Source organism: Mercenaria mercenaria, chromosome 18 (assembly GCF_021730395.1).
Source record: "Mercenaria mercenaria strain notata chromosome 18, MADL_Memer_1, whole genome shotgun sequence".
NCBI classification, from domain to species: domain Eukaryota; kingdom Metazoa; phylum Mollusca; class Bivalvia; order Venerida; family Veneridae; genus Mercenaria; species Mercenaria mercenaria.
Window position 1 is genome coordinate 34,072,835 of NC_069378.1, and position 19,893 is coordinate 34,092,727.

General features: G+C 36.4%; 1 protein-coding gene across 1 annotated transcript in view; it reads left to right on the top strand.

Annotated features, from left to right (window-relative positions):
* The window catches only part of LOC123538796 (ADAM 17-like protease), a 65,741-nt gene that overhangs the window by 35,594 nt on the left and 10,254 nt on the right, over positions 1-19,893 (top strand). Inside the window, exons 16-20 of the mRNA XM_053529512.1 lie at positions 10,688-10,753; positions 16,890-16,969; positions 17,748-17,866; positions 18,250-18,328; positions 19,455-19,543. Of these exons, the coding sequence (XP_053385487.1) occupies positions 10,688-10,753; positions 16,890-16,969; positions 17,748-17,866; positions 18,250-18,328; positions 19,455-19,543 (433 nt within the window). The remainder of the gene's footprint in view (positions 1-10,687; positions 10,754-16,889; positions 16,970-17,747; positions 17,867-18,249; positions 18,329-19,454; positions 19,544-19,893) is intronic.

Sequence of the window (19,893 nt, forward strand, 5' to 3'; positions counted from 1 at the left end):
TTTTCATGGTTTCCAGACAATACTTCATCAAAGGTTTGACCGATTTAATTAATTTTTGGTTCACAGGTGTAACATCTAAAAATTCAGGTCAAGGTTGATGTTTAGGTCAGTAGGTCAAAGGTCAAGGTCACAGTGATCTTGAACAATAAGATGGTTTCCGGATGATAACTTGAGAATGCTTGGGCCTAGGATCATAATTTGTAGTATACAGGTGTGACATCAGAAAATACAGGCCACGATCAGTAGACCAAAGGTCAAGGTCACAGTGACTCTGAACAGTTAAATGGTTTCTGGATGATAACTTGAGAATGCTTAGGCCTAGGATCATGAATTTTTGTACTAAGGTTAAACATGATAAAACACAGGTCAAGTTAAACTTTGAGGTTAGTAGGTCAAAGGTCAAGGTCTCAATAACACGAAACATTTATAAAAGTTTCTGGATGATAACCTGAGAACACTTAGGCCTAGAATCATGAAAATCAATAGGTAGGTTGGTCATGACCAGGAGATGATTCGTAATAATTTTGAGGTCAGTAGGTCACAGGTCAAGGTCACAGGGACCCGAAACAGTTAAACAGTTTTCAGACAATAACTTCAGAATGCTTGGGCCTAGGATCACGATACTTAATAGGGAGGCTGCTCATAACCAGCAGATGACCCATGTTGATTTCAAGGTCAAAGGTCAGAGTGACTCTGAACATTTAAACCTTTTCTGGACACTAAATTAAGAATGCTTGGGCCGAGGATTTTGAAATTTCATAGTGAGGTTGATCATGACCAGCAGATAACGCCTATTGATTTTGAGGTAAGCAGGTGAAAGGTCTTGACATTGGCTTTGGTCTGTGACAAGGCCATATTGTGGGGGTATAATTTGTCACTCCTGTGACAACTCTAGTTTGTACTGTTACAGAATAAAGGAAAAGTGGCTAGGTTAACTGCCCACCATTACATAACTAAAATATTGTTGAAAGATGCCTGTAAACCCCAAGCAGACAAACAAACATACACTGGGGCATGTTGGTTGAGGTTTTAATGGCACACCATTTCTACATTATTCACTGGTTTTAAATAACAAAGAAAATCTTCATAACACAGAATTTGACATAAAATGAACACCTGGCATTTTAAACTTGACTTCCTGTCTGTTTCTTTCTTTGCTTTATGAAAATCTTATTGTGCTGATGTATTCTTTTTTTAAATGAAGCACAAAAGAAAATGTCTACAATCAAGTTAAGAAAACTTGGTATAAAACACAGAGTTTAAGTTCAGATAAACTTTGAATAAAATTAATTACTACTAATGATGTTTTATAGACCAAGTAAATCCATACATTAAGAAGTCTCCTAGAACATTTAAATGTTTGTCCTGCATCAGTCATCCTGCATCAACCACTGCTAACATACCTAGTATATGATAATGTAAAACTTCACTACATTTCTCACACCTAATACAGTATTTCAGTATAATAGGCTTTTTAAATAATTTCATTGTTTATCTTCTGCATATACTTATCAACCAAAAATGTATTAAGTTTTATACTGAAAAAGAAAATTCAAGTCCACTCAATGCTGACATTAACCTATTGACAACAATGAGAAAGTGCAAATGTGATAATATATATGTTATTATAGGAATAATCTAGTTGTCTTATTTACTCTAGTGAGTGATAAATTGAAAACTTTGATGTTTGTGTTGTTGTACATTCCAACATATAGTCTGTTGTTATTCTGGCAGTATGCAACAATCACTGGTTTGTACAGACCATGACTTTCATTCAGAAGGATCTTCACTTTTGTAAGGTCAGCTGATAGTTGATGAATATTGTGTGAGTCAAACCCACACACGTATACTGTCCCTGACTCATCCACTGTTAGTTGACATGGTGTAGTCAGTTGATCATCCTTGTAGATTGCCTTGACCTTACCGTCAAAGGTCAGACTTGTCACTGTGTATCTGTTCCAGTCAGACACATATATGGTTGTATTGTCTGGACTTACTGCCAAGTAGCGAGGATCACTAAACAGAGGCTGTCCTTTAGAATCTTTATCAAAGGTTTTAAGTACATGACCAGACATATCAAGTATCTGAACTTGTGCGGGGTGACTATAGGATACAATGAGATTGTTATTACTACAGGCAATACCATGACACCATGCTCCTACTTTTATATCATCAGTATTGATCACAGTCATTGTCTCAGAAAATGTTATCAACCTGACAATGCCTTCATAAGGAAGTGTAACAGCAACTTTGTTGTCCTCAACTTTTGTGATGTCCCATGGTTGATAGGGCATGTCTATTGTTGTAACTGTAGGTTTGATTTGCTTTAAGTTTTGGACTATTGCCAGGCATTTGGCACTATAATATGCAACAATAAGTGTGTTCACAGACAGCAGACATGAATTTTGCCAGATACATTCATTATAACCTGTTTGTATATCAGAATGAAATGTAGCAGCTCTTCCTATTCTTGACTTGGGTATGTCCTCATAAGAGAAAAAGTTGGTAGTGTTATCAAGAGTTTCCATAGTTACGTCAGATTGTGTAAGTTCAGTGTTATAATAATGTATTTCATTCTTTTCTTTTAACTCACTTACTTCCTTTCCCAGATTTCTTGAACTTTCCTTTGCAGCTTTTATTGAAATAAATAACTGACATCTTTGACCAAGATTTTGTTTCTGTTTGAGATCTGCAGATAATATTTTTAAGTCATCTGTCAAGGTCAAGTTTTTCTTCATCAGTGAGTCTGGATTTGCCTGGTCAGTCTCCTTTGAACTTTTTATCTTTTTTGTAACATCTCTCTCTTCATAACTGAGTTTCTTCTCAAAATTTCTCTTCTTATCTGCCAGTTGTTCAACCAGTGCCTGCTTTTCTCTCTTCAATTTGGCAATTGTTTCTTCCATTTTCTTGTCAAAGTTTTCAATGATTTCTTTCTGCTTTTTACTGTAGCTAGTTACAAGTTTGTCTTTCTGATTGCTAATTTTCAACTTTTCATTGGTTTCTTGTGAAGTAATATAGTCTATATTTGATTGGAGTTGCTGTTTTGTATATTCTAGGTCTTCAGACAATGTGTCCATTTGTTCTAAAAGGTCCTTAAACTCCTTACTTTGCTCTACCCCTTTAACTAGTGTTGGCAAATGTCGCACTTTATTACAATTTTGATGGTTATTTGTCTTGCACATGTAACAAGCAATTTTATCACATTTTTCACAGTAAAATTTAACAAGTTCATTTGAATGAGCAGAGCATTTTTCAAAACAGAAATCTTGAGGCATGTTATTTTTGTCTTGAATTTGATGATTACCAAAGTGTCTCTTATGATATAGGATACACAGATCACATTTATATTCCACACAGTCCACACAGAAACCTTTCGCAGTCACATATTTTGCTGAATGTTTGTCACATTCCTCACAGTACATTTCCCGTATTTCATCCGAGTCTTGTGTCTGTGACGCACTCGAGTTTAACGCCATTTTTTTACAGTATATTATGTTATTAAATCAAGGCTTTAAGTATAGTATTTCACACTGAGCTAGAGATTTCATATTGATTTTACCTGAGCTTATCACAGAGGGTTAAATAGTGTACCTCATAGTCATATGATAATACAAAGTCCAATATTTTTATCTCGTTGTGGTTGATAATAGATTCAAATGCTTGTACTGATTTTAAATGAGCATTTTTATATGCAATTTGTGGTCTATGCCGCTTATTTCTGCTAATTATACACCCACAAAACGAAGTTTGGTGGGGGTATATATGAGTGAGCTTGTCTGTTGGTCTGTCTGTCAGTCTGTTGGTTTTATGGTTTCCGGATGATAACTCTTGAAAGGCTGGACCGATTTAAATAATTTATGGTACACAGGTGTAACATTAGAAAATACAGGTCAAGTTTGTCTTTGGGGTCAGTAGGTCAAAGGTCAAGGTCACATTGACTCGCAACAGCTAAACAGTTTCTGGATGATAACTCTTAAAAGGCTTGACTGATTTAAATATTTTTTGGTACACAGGTGTAACATCATAAAATACAGATCAAGTTTGACTTAAGGGTCAGTAGTTCAAAGGTCAAGGTCACAGTGAACTCGCAACAGCTAAACAGTTTCCGGATGATAACTCTTGAAAGGCTTCACCAATTTAGATAATTTATGGTACAGAGATGTAACATCAGAAAATACAGGTCAAGTTTGACTTTGGGGTCAGTAGGTCAAAGGTCAGGGTCACAGTGACTCGCAAGAGCTAAACGGTTTACGCATGATAAATCTTGAAAGGCTTGACCGAAGTGAATAATTTTTGGTACACAGGTGTAACATCATAAAATACAGGTCAGATTCGACTTTGGGGTCAGTAGGTCAAAGTTCAAGGACACAGTGACTCGCAACAGCTAAACGGTTTCCAGATGATAACTCTTGAAAGGCTTTACCAATTTCAAGAATTTTTGGTACACAGATGTAACATCAGAAAATACAGGTCAACTTTGACTTTGGGGTCAGTAGGTCAAAGGTCAAGGTCACAGTGACTCGCAAGAGCTAAACGGTTTATGCATGATAACTCTTGAAAGGCTTGATCGATTTAAATAATTTTTAGTACACAGGTTAACATCAAAAAATACAGGTCAAGTTCAACTTTATGAGTAGGTCAAAGGTCAAGGTCAAAGTGACTTGCAACAGCTAAAGGGTTTCCACATGATAACTTGAGAACTCATGGGCCTAGGATCATGAAAATTGATAGGGGGTTGATTATGACCTGCAGATGACCCCTGGTGATTTTGAGGTCAGCAGGTCAAATGGTTTTTGGACAACAACTTCACAATGCTTGGGACTAGGATCATGAAATTTAATAGGGAGGTTGATCATGACCAGCAGATGTCCTCAGTTGATTTTGAGGTCATTAGGTCAAAGGTCAAGCAAGTTCAGCTTTGACATTGGCCTAGTTCTGTGACAAGGCTATATGTGGGGGTTTAATTCGTCACTCGTGTGACAACTCTAGTATTTGCATCATAACAATAGTGTGCTGCAGTATAAGCGGTATTACTTCAGTGTGCTATCACATCATCAGTTTCACAATGGTGTGCTGCAATATCAACAGTGTAACAATAATGTGCTACAATATCAGCAGTATAACAACTTTGTGCTGCATTATTAGCAGTATAATAAAAGTGTGCTGCAATATCAGCAATGTAGCTATAATGTGCTGCAATATCAACAGTACAACTACATTGTGCTGCTATAACAGCAGTGTAGCAATAATGTGCAGCAATATCAGCAGTATAACAAAGTCATGCTGCAATAACAGCAATATTACATTGGTCTGCTGCAATATAAGCGGAGTAACAATTGTGTGCTGCAATGTCAGCAGTGTAGCAATAATGTACTGCAATATCAGCAGTATGACAACGTTATGCTGCAATAACAGCAGTATTTCAATGGTGTGCTGCAATATAAGTACAACGTTGTGCTGTGTCCTGCAGTGTCCTGTCCTGTATCAGCAGTGTAGAAATAATGCACTGCAATATCAGCAGTATAACAAGTATGCTGCAATATCAGCAGTATAACAACAGTGTGCTACAATATCAGCAGTATAACAACATTGTGCTGCAATATCAGCAGCATAACAACAATGTGCTGCAATATTAGCAGTATAACAACATTGTGCTATGATGTCAGCGGTGTAGCAATAATGTGCTGCAATATCAGCAATATAACAACAGCTTGCTGCAATATCAGCAGTATAACAACATTCTGCTATAATATCAGCAGTGAAGCAATAATGTGCTGCAATACTAGCATTGTAACAATAATATTCTACAATATCAGCAATGTAGCAATAATGTCTTACAATATCAGCAGTATAACAACAGTGTGCTGCAATATCGGCAGTATAACACCATTGTGCTATGATATCAGCGGTGAAGCAATAATGTGCTGCAATATCAGCAGTATAACAATTGTGTGCTGCAATACCAGCAGTATAACAACATTGTGCTATAATATCAGCTGTGTAGCTATAATGTGCTGCAATATCAGCAGTATAACAACATTGTGCTATAATATCAGCAGTGTAGCAATAATGTGCTGCAATATCAGCATTGTGACAATAATGTTTTACAATATCAGCAGTATAACAATTGTGTGCTGCAATATCAACAGTATAACAATAATGTCTTACAATATCAGCAGTATAACAATGATGTCTTTCAATATCAGCAGTATAACAATTGTGTGCTGCAATGTCAGCAGTATAACAATTGTGTGCTGCAATATCAGCAGTATAACAATTGTGTGCTGCAATATCAGCAGTATAACAATTGTGTGCTGCAATACCAGCATTGTAGCAATAATGAGTTGCAATATCAGCATTGTATCAATTGTGTGCTGCAGTATCAGCAGTATAACAATAATGTCTTACAATATCAGCAGTATAACAATTGTGTGCTGCAATATCAGCAGTATAACAATAATGTGCTACAATATCAGCAGTATAACAATTGTGTGCTACAATATCAGCAGTATAACAATTGTGTGCTACAATATCAGCAATGTAGCAATAATGTCCTGCAATACCAGCATTGTAACAATTGTGTGCTGCAATATCAGCAGTATAACAATTGTGTGCTGCAATATCAGCAGTATAACAATTGTGTGCTGCAATATCAGCAGTATAATAATTGTGTGCTGCAATATCAGCAGTATAACAATTGTGTGCTGCAATATCAGCAGTATAACAATAATGTGCTGCAATATCAGCAGTATAACAATTGTGTGCTGCAATATCAGCAGTATAACAACTGTGTGGTGCAATATCAGCAGTATATCAATAATGTGCTGCAATATCAGCAGTATAACAAGTGTGTGCTACAATATCAGCAGTATAACAATTGTGTGCTACAATATCAGCAGTATAACAATTGTGTGCTGCAATATCAGCAGTATAACAATAATGTGCTGCAATATCAGCAGTATAACAATTGTGTGCTGAAATATCAGCAGTATAACAACTGCGTGGTGCAATATCAGCAGTATATCAATAATGTGCTGCAATATCAGCAGTATAACAATTGTGTGCTGCAATATCAGCAGTATAACAACTGTGTGCTGCAATATCAGCAGTATATCAATAATGTGCTGCAATATCAGCAGTATAACAATTGTGTGCTACAATATCAGCAGTATAACAATTGTGTGCTGCAATATCAGCAGTATATCAATAATGTGCTGCAATATCAGCAGTATAACAATTATGTGCTACAATATCAGCAGTATAACAATTGTGTGTTACAATATCAGCAGTATAACAACTGTGTGCTGCAATATAAGCAGTATATCAATAATGTGCTGCAATATCAGCAGTATATCAATAATGTGCTGCAGTATAAGCATCACATTATTTTTTTCTGCAGTATCTGCAAAATTAGAAATGTGTGCAGCAACATTAGATGTGTCACAATATATGCAGCAATATTCTGGTAAGTAGTGGCATGTTATGGTGCTGCAATTTCAACAGTATCACCAAGGTAGGCTTCAATACAATCATTCACTAGTCTTTTCTCTAATATCAGTAGTACAGCAATAGACAACAAGTCTCAGTAGTCATCTGTAATGTTTAGAGGAAGACATGGAATTTAGCTGAACTCTTGCCGCTTTTCTGGATCTTTAGATCAGCACACCGACAGTGTGTGCACTTTTATATGAAGAGCCCTGTGGCAATTAATAAAAAAGTGTTGATTGTATAGTTATCAATTTCTGCTACACTTAAAGGTATTGTTTGGGTTTGAATTAAATTTGATGTTCACCTTAAACTTGATGAAATACATTTGTAAGGCTTATCATGAAAGACAACATAAAGTTAATTTTGTGATATAGTAAATGCCTCTTGACTTACTTTTAGTTCAATATTCTTAACTGATGAAGTATTTTTAGCTCACCTGAGCAATGCTCAGGTGAGTTTTTCTGATCGCTCAATGTCCGTCGTCTGTCGTCTGTCTGTCAACATTTAGCTTGTGTATGCGGTAGAGGTTGTATTTTTCAACTGATCTTCATGAAAATTGGTCAGAATGATTACCTTGATGAAATCTAGGCCGAGTTCGAAAATGGGTCATCTGGGGTCAAAAACTAGGTCAAATCAAAGAAAAACCTTGTGTATGCGATAGAGACTGTTTTTTTTTCAACTAATCTTTATGAAATTTGGTCAGAATGATTACCTTGATAAAATTAGGCCGAGTTTGAAAGTGGGTCATCTGGGGTCAAAAACTAGGTCACTAGGTCAAATCAAAGAAAAACCTTGTGTATGCGATAGAGGCTGTATTTTTCAATTAATCTTCATGAGTTTTGGTCAGAATAATTACCTTGATGAAATCTAGGCCGAGTTCGAAAATGGGTCGTCTGGGATCAAAAACTAGGTCACTAGGTCAAATCAAATAAAAACCTTGTGTATGCGATAGAGGCTGTATTTTTCAATTAATCTTCATGAATTTTGGTCAGAATGATTACCTTGATGAAATTTAGGCTGAATTCGAAAATGGGTCATCTGGGATCAAAAACTAGGTCACTAGGTCAAATCAAAGAAAACCCTTGTGTATGCGATAGAGGCTGTATTTTTCAATTAATCTTCATGAATTTTGGTCAGAATGATAACTTGATGACATCTAGGCCGTGTACGAAAATGGGTCATCTGGGGTCAAAAACTAGGTCACTAGGTCGAATCAAAGAAAAACCTTGTGTATGCGAAAGAGGCTGTATTTTTCAATTAATCTTGATGAATTTTGGTCAGAATGATTGCCTTGATGAAATCTAGGTCAAGTTCGAATATGGGTCCTCTGGGGTCAAACAGTAGGTCACTAGGTCAAATCAAAGGAAAAGCTTGTATATGCGATAGAGGCTGTATTTTTCAATTGATCTTCCTGAAATTAAGTCCAAAATGATAACCTTAATGAAATCTAGGCCGAGTTTGAAAATGGATCATCTTGGGTCAAAAAGTAGGTCACTAGGTCAAATCAAAGAAAAACCTTGTGTATGCGATAGAGGCTGTATTTTTCAATTGATCTTCATGAAATTTGGTCAGAATGATAGTCTTGATGAAATCTAGGTCAAGTTCGAATATGAGTCTCATGCTCTGGGGTCAAAAATTAGGTCACAGGTCGAATCAAAGAAAATGCTTATTTATACTCAAGATTTTTGCTCCAGTTTTAATGATAATTGGTCAGAATATTTATTTCCATGAAATCACTAGGTCAAACATGTTTTACAACACTGTTATGGTGTGTTATGGTGTGTTTCTCAGGTGAGCGACTAAGGGGCATCTTGGCCCTCTTGTTTCTATGTGCATGTAATAGATAATTAAAGCAAATGTCATGTCAAGTTTTTCTGCCCAAGTTGAAGTATTTTAATAGCATTTATGTTATCATTGTTGGACTGCTGATAGATAGATACATGCTCTCTCTCGAGCTCCCGGGTTCACTAAGTAATTTATATTGTCCCTTGCTATATTGCTTACATTTTTTATGACATCCTTGATAATTGGAGCATTTTCTACTCCCCTTTGGATGTTAGATGATTAGAATTGTGCTGGAACTGTACTCTTCTTGCTTGTCTCAAGTTCAAATCAGGTATCACACCAAAGCAGACGGCTTCAGGGATTGCTTTTTGGTCTCAATGTTAGCATACCACCAATTTCAAAGATTATATACTAAACGTCTTGCAATATCATGATTGAAATTTGTCATAGAAAAGTCTGTTTTCATTCATGGAATGTAACGATATGATTAGGTTCATTTAACAAGGTCTGTTTATTTTTAAAATGTCACAAAAATGCACTTGGATTTTTTAACCCTTAGCCTACTGGTTGCAAGTGATAAAGTGATTTTGCCTTTGCAACCAGTGCAGACCAAGATTGGTCTGCACATGGTCCGCAATGTTCACTTTTCAGTCAGTATCTTTTTGGTAAGCACCCCTTTTAACAGTTAATGGTACTGTCCAAATTGAAAGATGGACAAGTTCATTATGGAAATTTAGCAAGTTAAGGGTGGGTTAATAATATCAAATAGACAGATGTCATAAAGATACAGCAAAGTAAGTTTTGATGTAAAGTCAAAAAATAAACAAAGTCATATTGAAGTCTGGATATGGTAACATTTTGTTTTCTGCCATATAAAGAAAAACTGTCATTTCTTAATTATTGTAAACATTTCTTATTCAGATTGGGCTTTGTATATTAGTATAGTATGTAAATGAACATGTAAGTGCTGGCAAAGAACTCTTGTTGATGGCTAGATCAAGTAACCACTATTACAGAAATGATTTACTGTTCAAAAATGGTGATAACCAAAATAGTCACAGTTTCATTGAACCTTTTCAGTCTTTACCTTTATGTGATAAGAGATAGACTGTTGTTATAAGATAACAGTTGAAAAGTTCATAAATGATAATATATGTATGTACATGTTGTCATGTGAGTAGTATTTACATGTAATTTTACATGTCTCAATAACAGTTATATCTCACTAAAGGTTAAGAAATGGCATTCAAATATTTATGCAGTTAGCTACCATAGCACGGCTCAAACTGCTGAAATATTTCTGATTTGAAGTCTTATGCAAAACAAATTTTGTATTGCTACTAATATAATGTTAGTTACAGAACTTTGTTTAAAACAACCAAGAGACATTGTTAAGTTCCTTAACTCAGTAAAGTGGTATCCATATAACCTGTCCCAATATCACCAACAACATTCAAGATGGAACAGACTGCATTGACCAGTAAGTACAATCTTTAGCTCACCTGTCATGAAGTGACAAGGTGAGCTATTGTGACCGCTTGATGTCCGTCGTGCTTCGTGCGTCAACAATTTGTAAAAAAATCTTCTTCTTGAAAACCACTGGGCAGAATTACACCAAACTTCACACGAATGATCCCTGGGTGGCCCCTTTCAAATTTATTCAAAGAATTGAATTCCATGCAGAACTCTGGTTGCCATGGCAACTGAAAGGAAAAACTTTAAAAATCTTCTTCTCAAAAACCAGAAGCCCTAGAGCTTAGATGTTTTGTGTGTAGCATTGCCTAGTGGACCTCTACCAAGTTTGTTCAAATCATGACCATGGGATCAAAGTTGACCCCGCCCCAGGGATCACCTGATTTTACATAGGAAAATCTTAAAAAATCTTCTTCTCAAAAACCAGCAGCCCTAAAGCTTAGATATTTGACATGTAGCATTGCCTAGTGGACCTCTACTAAAGATGTTCAAATCATGATCCCGGGGTCAAAATTGACCCCGCCCCAGGGGTCACTTGATTTTACATAGGAAAACCTTAAAAAAAATCTAAAAATAAACCAGATGGCCTAGAGCTTAGATATTTTACATGTAGCATTGCCTGGTGGACCTCTACAAAATGTGCTCAAATCATGATCCCCCGGGGTTAAAATTGACCCGCCCCAGGGGTCACTTGATTTTAGGAAAATCTTCAAAAATCTTCTTCTCAAAAACCAGAAGACCTAGAGCTTAGATATTTGACATGTAGCATTGCCTAGTGGACCTCTACTAAATTTGTTCAAATCATGACCCCGGGGTCAAAATTGACCCCGCCCCAGGGGTCACTTGATTTTACATAGGAAAATCTTCAAAATTTTTCTAAAAATAAACCAGAAGGCCTAGAGCTTAGATATTTGACATGTAGCATTGCCTAGTAGACTTCTACAACATTTGTTCAAACATGACCCTTGGGGGTCAAAATTGACCCCACCCCAGGGGTCACTTGATTTTACATAAGAAAATCTTCAAAAAATTTCTAATAATAAACCAGAAGGCCTAGAGCTTAGATATTTCACTTGTAACATTGCCTAGTGGACCTTTACAAAATTTGTTCAAATCATGTCCCCCAGGGTCAAAATTGACCCTGCCCTAGGGGTCACTTAATTTTACATAGGAAAATCTTCAAAAAATTTCTAAAAATAAACCAGAAGGCCTAGATCTTAGATATTTGACTTGTAGCATTGCCTAGTAGACTTCTACAAAATTTGTTCAAATCATGACCCCCGGGGTCAAATTGACGCCGCCCCATGGGGTAACTTGATTGTACATAGAAAAATCTTCAAAATTTTCTAAAAATAAACCAGAAGGCCTAGACCTTAGATATTTGACATGTAGTATTGCCTAGTGGACCTCTACAAAATTGTTCAAATCTTGACCCCCAGGGTCAAATTGACCCAGCCCCAGGGGTTACTTGATTGTACATTGTAAAATCTTTCAAAAAATTTCTAAAAATCATCAGTTTGACATTTGAAACATATAGCTCATTTTACTCAGGTGAGCGATCCAGGGTCATCATGAACCTCTTGTGACATATCTTTACCTTTAAGAAAATATCAGCTATATTTTCTCATGATTCTTTTGATTGATCTTGATGATTTTTTTACATTCTTGTCCTTAAGTGCAGTGATAACAGGTGAGCAATATAGGGCCATTATGGCCCTTTTGTTGATCATGCTGTCCAGTCAAAGAGGTCTTCACGGCCAATCAGAAAAGGTCTTTTTAGTCTAGGTGGATGGTTTGGTGCCCATTGTCATGGATCACCATTTTCATTTAAACATCTTCCCCTTTGGAACTACTGGTTAGAATTACAGCAAACTTTGTTGTAGTCTGATTTCTGATTAATAAATTGAGAATGTTTTGGCTCATAGAGGTCAAACGTCATACTCAGGATGATTGCCATTATTCAGTATATGACCCCTATGGTTTTGGGTGTCAGTTGGGCAAAGGTCAAGGTCACAGTGACCTAAAGATTGAAAATGGTTTTCAATCGATAACTGGAGAATGTTCTGACTGACCGGCATTGAACTTCATAGAATCATTGCCTGTGGTCAGTAAATAAGCCCTATTGTTTTGGGAATCATTTGATCAAAGGACAAAGGTCACAGTGATTATGGGTTGCCATCATGCATGTTTCACAAGCATGTCTTATTTTTAGCTAACCTGAGCACGAAGTGCTCAAAGGTGAGCTTTTGTGATCGCCCTGTGTCCGTCGTCCGTCAGTCGTCCGTCCGTCGTCAACAGCTTGACTGTTAACACTCTAGAGGTCACAATTTTGGCCCAATTTTAATGAAACTTGGTCAGAATGTTACCCTTAATAAAATCTTGGACGAGTTCGATATTGGGTCATCTGGGGTCAAAAACTAGGTCACAAGGTCAATTAAAAAGAAAAGCTTGTTAAAACTCTAGAGGTCACAATTTTGGCCCAATCTTAATGAAACTTGGTCAGAATGTTACTCTCAGTTAAATCTTGGAAAGTTTCGATATAGGGTCATCTGGAGTCAAAAACCAGGTCACCAGGATAAATCATAGGAAAAGCTTGTTAACACTCTAGAGGTCACAATTTTGGCCCAATCTTAGTGAAACTTGGTCAGAATGTTGCTCTCAATTGAATCTGGGTCATGTGGGGTCAAAAACTAGGTCGCCGGATCAAATCATAGGAAAAGCTTGTTTACACTTTAGAGACAACGTTTATGACCATATCTTAATGAAACTTAGTCAGAATGTTAATCTTGAGGTCAATAGGTCAGGTGAGCGATACAGGGTCTTCATGGCCCTCTTGTTTGTTGTTTTTTGTTTGTTTTTAGCTCACCTGAGCACGAAGTGCTCAAAGGTGAGCTTTTGTGATTGCCCTGTGTCCATCGTCCGTCGTCAACAATTTGACTGTTAACACTCTAGAGGTCACATTTTTGGCCCAACCTTAATGAAACTTGGTCAGAATGTTACCCTCAATAAAATCTTGGAAGAGTTTGATATTGGGTCATCTGGGGTCAAAAACTAGGTCACCAGGTCAAATCAAAGGAAAACCTTGTTAACACTCTAGAGGTCACAATTTTGGCCCAATCTTAATGAAACTTGGTCAGAATGTTACCCTGAATACAATCTTCGAAGAGTTTGAAATTGGGTTATCTGGAATCAAAAACTAGTCACCAGGTCAAATCAAAGGAAAACCATTGTCAAACACTCTAGAGGTCACATTTTTGGCCATCTTGCAATGTTTCACAAGCATGTCTATGTTTAGCAACCTTAAGAAGTGCTCAGGTGAGTTTGATATTGGTCACTGTGTCGTTCGTAGGTCACCGTCGTCGATCAACAGAAGCTGTTAACACTCTAGAGGTCACAATTTTGGCCCAATTTAATGAAACTTGGTCAGAATGTTACCCTTAATAAAATCTTGGACGAGTTCGATATTGGGTCATCTGGGTCAATAACTAGGTCATCAAGGTCAATTCAAAGAAAAGCTTGTTAACACTTAGAGGCCACAATTTTGCCGATCTTAATGAAGCTTGGTCAGAATGTTACCTATTGAAATCTTGGTCAGTTTCGATTTGGTCATTGGATCAAAAACTAGGTCACCAGGATAAATCAAGGAAAAGCTAGTTTAACACTCTAGAGGCCACATTTTGCCCAATCTTATGAAACTTGGTCAAATGTTTTGCTCTCAATTAATCTGGGTCATGTGGGTCAAAAACTAGGTCACCGGATCAATCATAGGAAAAGCTTGTTTACACCTAGAGCCAATTTTATGACATATCTTAATGAAACTTAGTCAGAATGTTAACTTGAGGTCATATTGAGGATAAGGTTTAAGCCCTGTTTGGGTCCATGGCACGGGTCAAAAAGCTGATTCACCGAGTCAATCACAGGAAAATGACTGTTAACACTTAGAGGTCACATTTATGGCCCAACTTAATGTAAGTTGGTCAGAATGTTAACCCTTTGATAATCTTTGGAAAGTTTATATTGGGTCACTGGGGTCAAAAACTAGGTCACTAGGTCAGATCAAAGGAAAACCTTGTTAACACTCTAGAGGTCACAATTTTGGCCCAATCTTAATGAAACTTGGTCAGAATGTTACCCTGAATACAATCTTCGAAGAGTTTGAAATTGGGTTATCTGGAATCAAAAACTAGGTCACCAGGTCAAATCAAAGGAAAACCTTGTTAACACTCTAGAGGTCACATTTTTGGCCCAATCTTAATGAAACATGGTCAGAATGTTACCCTTATAAAATCTTGGATGAGTTTGATATTGGGTCATCTGGAGTTAAAAACTAGGTCACCAGGTCAAATCAAAGGAAAAGCTTGTTAACACTCTAGAGGTCACATTTTTGGCCCAATCCTAATGAAACTTGGTCAGAATGTTACCCTTAATAAAATCTTGGACGAGTTCGATATTGGGTCATCTGGGCTCAATAACTAGGTCATCAGGTCAAATCAAAGAAAAAGCTTGTTAACACTGTAGAGGCCACATTTATGACTGTATCTTCATGAAGCTTGGTCAGAATGTTAATATTGATAATCGTAAGGTCCAGTTTGAATCTTGGTCATGTAGGATCAGAAACTAGGTCACCAGGTCAAATCAAAGGAAAAGCTAGTTTACACTGCAGAGGCCACATTTATGACCATATCTTAATGAAACTTGGTCAAAATGTTACACTTGATGATCTATAGCTCAAGTTTAAATCTGGGTTAGGTTGGGTCAAAAACTAGGTCACCAGGTCAAATCAAAGGAAAAGGTTGTTAACACTCTAGAGGCCATATTTATGACTGTATCTTCATGAAACTTAGTCAGAATGTTAAACTTGATGATCTTTAGGATAAGTTTGAATCTGGGTCATGTCGGGTCAAAAACTAGGTCACCGAGTCAAATCAAAGGAAAAGCTAGTTAACATTTTAGAGGCTTCATTTATGACCATATCTAAATGTAAGTTGGTCAGAATGTTAATCTTGATGATCTTTAGGTCAAGTTTAAATCTGGGTCAGGTGGGGTCAAAAACTAGGTCACTAGGTCAGATCAAAGAAAAAGCTTGTTAACACTCTAGAGGCCACATTTATGACTGTATCTTCATGAAACTTAGTCAGAATGTTAAACTTCATTCTGTTTAGGTCAATAGGTCAGGTGAGCGATACAGGGCCTTCATGGCCCTCTTGTTAAAGTTACCTGTTTCCCTTAAGAACGGACTTATGTACATAATTGATAAGATTTTGTTCTATCTATTTACCATTTTTATTCCCCCACTTTGGGAGGGGGGACATATAGATTTGCCCTTGTCTGGCTGTCTGTCTGTCCATCCTTCTGAGAATGTTGTGTCTCGCCTAGCTCCAAAAGTATTTGACGTAGAGTCACAAAACTTTATAGGAATGTTGGTCAGCATGTGTAGTTGTGCACCTGGGGTTTCGCGTCCGGATTCATTCAGTCCTGTAGCAGTTATGGCCCCTGACTTTGTAATAATTGGTCATTTTAGTGTTGTGTCACGCCTAACTCCAAAAGTATTTGACGTAGAGTCACAAAACTTTAGAGGAATGTTGGTCAGCATGTGTAGTTGTGCACCTGGGGTTTCGTATCCGGATTCATTCAGTCGTATAGGAGTTATGGCCCCTGACTTAGTAAAAATTGGTCATTTAAATGTTGTGTCGCACGTAGCTCCAGAAGTATTTGACCTAGTGTCACCAAGTTTACAGGAATGTTTGTCAGCATGTGCAGTTGTGCACCTGGGGTTTTGTGTCTGGATTCATTCAGTCATGTAGGAGTTATGGCCCCTGACTTAGTTAAAAATTGGTCATTTTAATGTTGTGTCGCGCATAGCTCCAAAAGTATTTGACCTAGAGTCACCAAAGTTTACAGGAATGTTGGTCAGCATGTGCAGTTGTGCACCTGGAGTCAGGTATCTAAAAATCTCAAGAAAGCATGTATGTTTATGTGTACATTATATATGGTTATTTTTTGCATTTTTTTTAAATAGCAACTTAGTTTTCCCACAGTTGATCTGTGTCCTTTGTCATGTAGTGGGGGCATCTGTGTCCCACTGTGTCCCATGGACACATTTCTAGTTTAACCAAATAAATGATATATTTTTCATTTTTCAGAGGGAAGTGTAAGGATGGACAGTGTCAGAATTTCTGTGAAAGATATGATGTGGATTTAACACCATGTATATGTGCAGAGGGTATCTATGTTTTTATTTTTTTATTACAGACGAAATGAAATGAAATGCTTTTAGCAAGACCTAGTTCATGTTTATCAATATTGTTATGCCCCAACTGAAACTTGATAGGGACTGCCTTGGTAGCCATGTGGTAGAGTGCCCACTTCAAGTGCAGGAGGTCGGGTTTCCATCCTTGCCCAGTCATACCAAAGACATGAAAAATAGTACTAGCGGCTTTCTTCCTTGGTGCTCATCATTAAGAAGATAGTGATAGTACTGGTCAGCCCGGTGTCAGTATAATGTGACTTAGTTGGATATCATGTCAAGTGTCTACAGCGTGATATTCCAGTGAGGCAGCTCTGTAAAATTGGGCAGTTTGGTTACTGCTACAAGTAGCCATCATCATTTATATGACTGTAATATTTTTGGAAAAGACGTTAAGACCTGAATACGCACACACATAAACACGCACACACACAAACGAAAGGCGGGTTGACGTTGATCGGCAGATGATACCTATTGATTTTGCAGTCAGTTACTTAGGCATTAAAGTCTTGCTGACCTTAAGCTGAAATTCAGTTCCTGATTGATAACTGGAGTACATTCTTAACTACAGTTGTCCGACTTTAAAGAATGACTGCCTATGTAGTTTTGAGGTCAGTAGGTCAAAGAGTTTGCAATTAATGAGAGTTTCCACTTGATACCTTAAGAAATGATGTAATTTGGTTGTGTCATTTATTTCTACCTTGCTCTAGTGATTTATATTTTGCTTCAGTATCACTGAAATGTGTCTTTTTAGATACAGGAAAAGCTTGCCATAGATGTTGTCGCCATAAATATCAACAGAGCACATGTGAAAGTATAAATAATACATTATTACCCGATGGACGGCCATGTTATCAAGGAATTTGTAATCAGGTATGGTTTTATTGAACAAATCACAAAATGACTGGTAGAATTGTTTAAGTAATTTGTAAAATATGCACTCTTGTGTGCATGACTGAAAAAAAAAATATTCCTGTGTCGTTCCAGACTTCTGCAAAATAATATCTTTTCTTAATTATTTAGGCTTAAAAGCTTCAAAGTCATACTAGTAATCAGAAGAAAATAATGTTGGAAGCTTGTGGGCATAAATAAGAAAAATGTATTTCTGTAAACACTTCAAGATTTCTTAGGTGTCTGAGTATTAGAAGATTATTTCAGTCTGATAAATGAAGACAGTATTAAACATATAACTATATATTAACACCATTTAAACAAAAATCAGTTATTTAATTGAGTTGTTTCTTATTTGTAAACAGGGCACATGTCAGAAGGTGAAGCGTGATATGGTTCAGAGATTATTTAACATTATAGAAGATATTTCAATTGATCAGTTAGGTAAGTAGTGTAGCATTACCATTGACCAGTGAAGTAAGTTGTGTAACACTTCCATTAGATAGAGTAGTTAGATAGAGTAGTAGTGTAATATTTTTTCCATTTATTTACCATTAATCTTGTAGGTCAGTATTGTAATGCTTCCTTTGATCAGCTGGTTGAGTAGAGAATCATTTCCTTTGACCAGTTATTTAAGTAATTTAACATTACCTTTGATCACTTAGGTAAGTACTGTAACGCTTCGATTTGATACGTTAGGTGAATTGTGTAGAACTTCCCAAGGTCAGTTAGGTAAGTAGTATAACATTACCTTTGATCTGTTAACCAAGTGTTGAAGCATTTCCTTTGGTAAGGTAAGTATAGTAACATTTCCTTTTATCAGTTAGGTAAGTAGTGTAACATTTCCTTAGATATGTTAGCTAACTGGTTAAGCATTTCTTTTGGTTAGGTAGGTAAGTAGTTTAGTCTGTTAAGTAAGTGATAAATCATTACCATTGGTTAGTTAGGTGAATTGGAACATTTCCTTTTATTAGTTAGGTAAATGCTGTAACACTTCCATTTATCAGATACTAGGTAAGTATTTTAATATTTCATTTGATTGATGAGGTAACTTTAAAGAAGTGTAAAATTTGGAAAGTTTTGTAACTTTCCCTTTGATCAGTTAGGTAAGTAGTGTAACATTTTCATTGATCAGTTATTAAGTAAGTTTTAAAGCATTGATCAATTATGTTCATCAGTTAGGCATGTAGTATTTAATTAAGTATGTAGTGTAACATTGATTGATCAGTTAGAGCATTGTTTGATCAGTTAGGTGTGTAATGTAATATTTCCATTGATTAATTAAGTAGTTTAACATTGATTTGATTAGTGAGGTAAAAAGCAAACTAGAATATGCTGATCAGCAAGCTGAAAATACATGGCTTCAGATAAATGGAAGTGCACCCATTGAAATGTTTCAATGTTATATACTTTCAAATCCATAAAAAAGGAAATACGATTCTCGGGAAGAAAATGTGTCATCTGTATTGTTTAAAAAAGCTTTAAAGAATTTGAATGATTTGATCATTTACAAATTATGTTTTGTATGACTTAGAGCATATATGTTTACATACATGTATATATTTTACAGTTGAGTTCATGAGAAGTAATATAGTTGGTACTGTGATAGTATTGTCCTTGTTACTATGGATACCAGCAAGCTGTACTATCAGTTTTATTGTAAGTATTATACAACAATCCTACGAATCTGTTATAAAACCGTTCTGTTTTGCGTTGCATGTTAGGAGATTTCCTTTATAATAGTTGATTCAATTGTAGCAACATTTGATATTCAAAATACATTCAGTATGATATCGTATCAGTAAGCATCTGTTTAATATTTATATGTCGGTCTTCTTACTTTTATCAAGTAATGTGATTTTAGTTGTCTTCCATGGCTGAGTAATTAAGGTTGCAGACTTTGAGTCACTTGCCCTTTGCTGTATATTTGAAACCTTGCTTCAGATATAGAATTCCATAGTGTGGAGAAGCTATCCAGCTTTCTTTCAGAAGGTCTTGTTCCACCCATG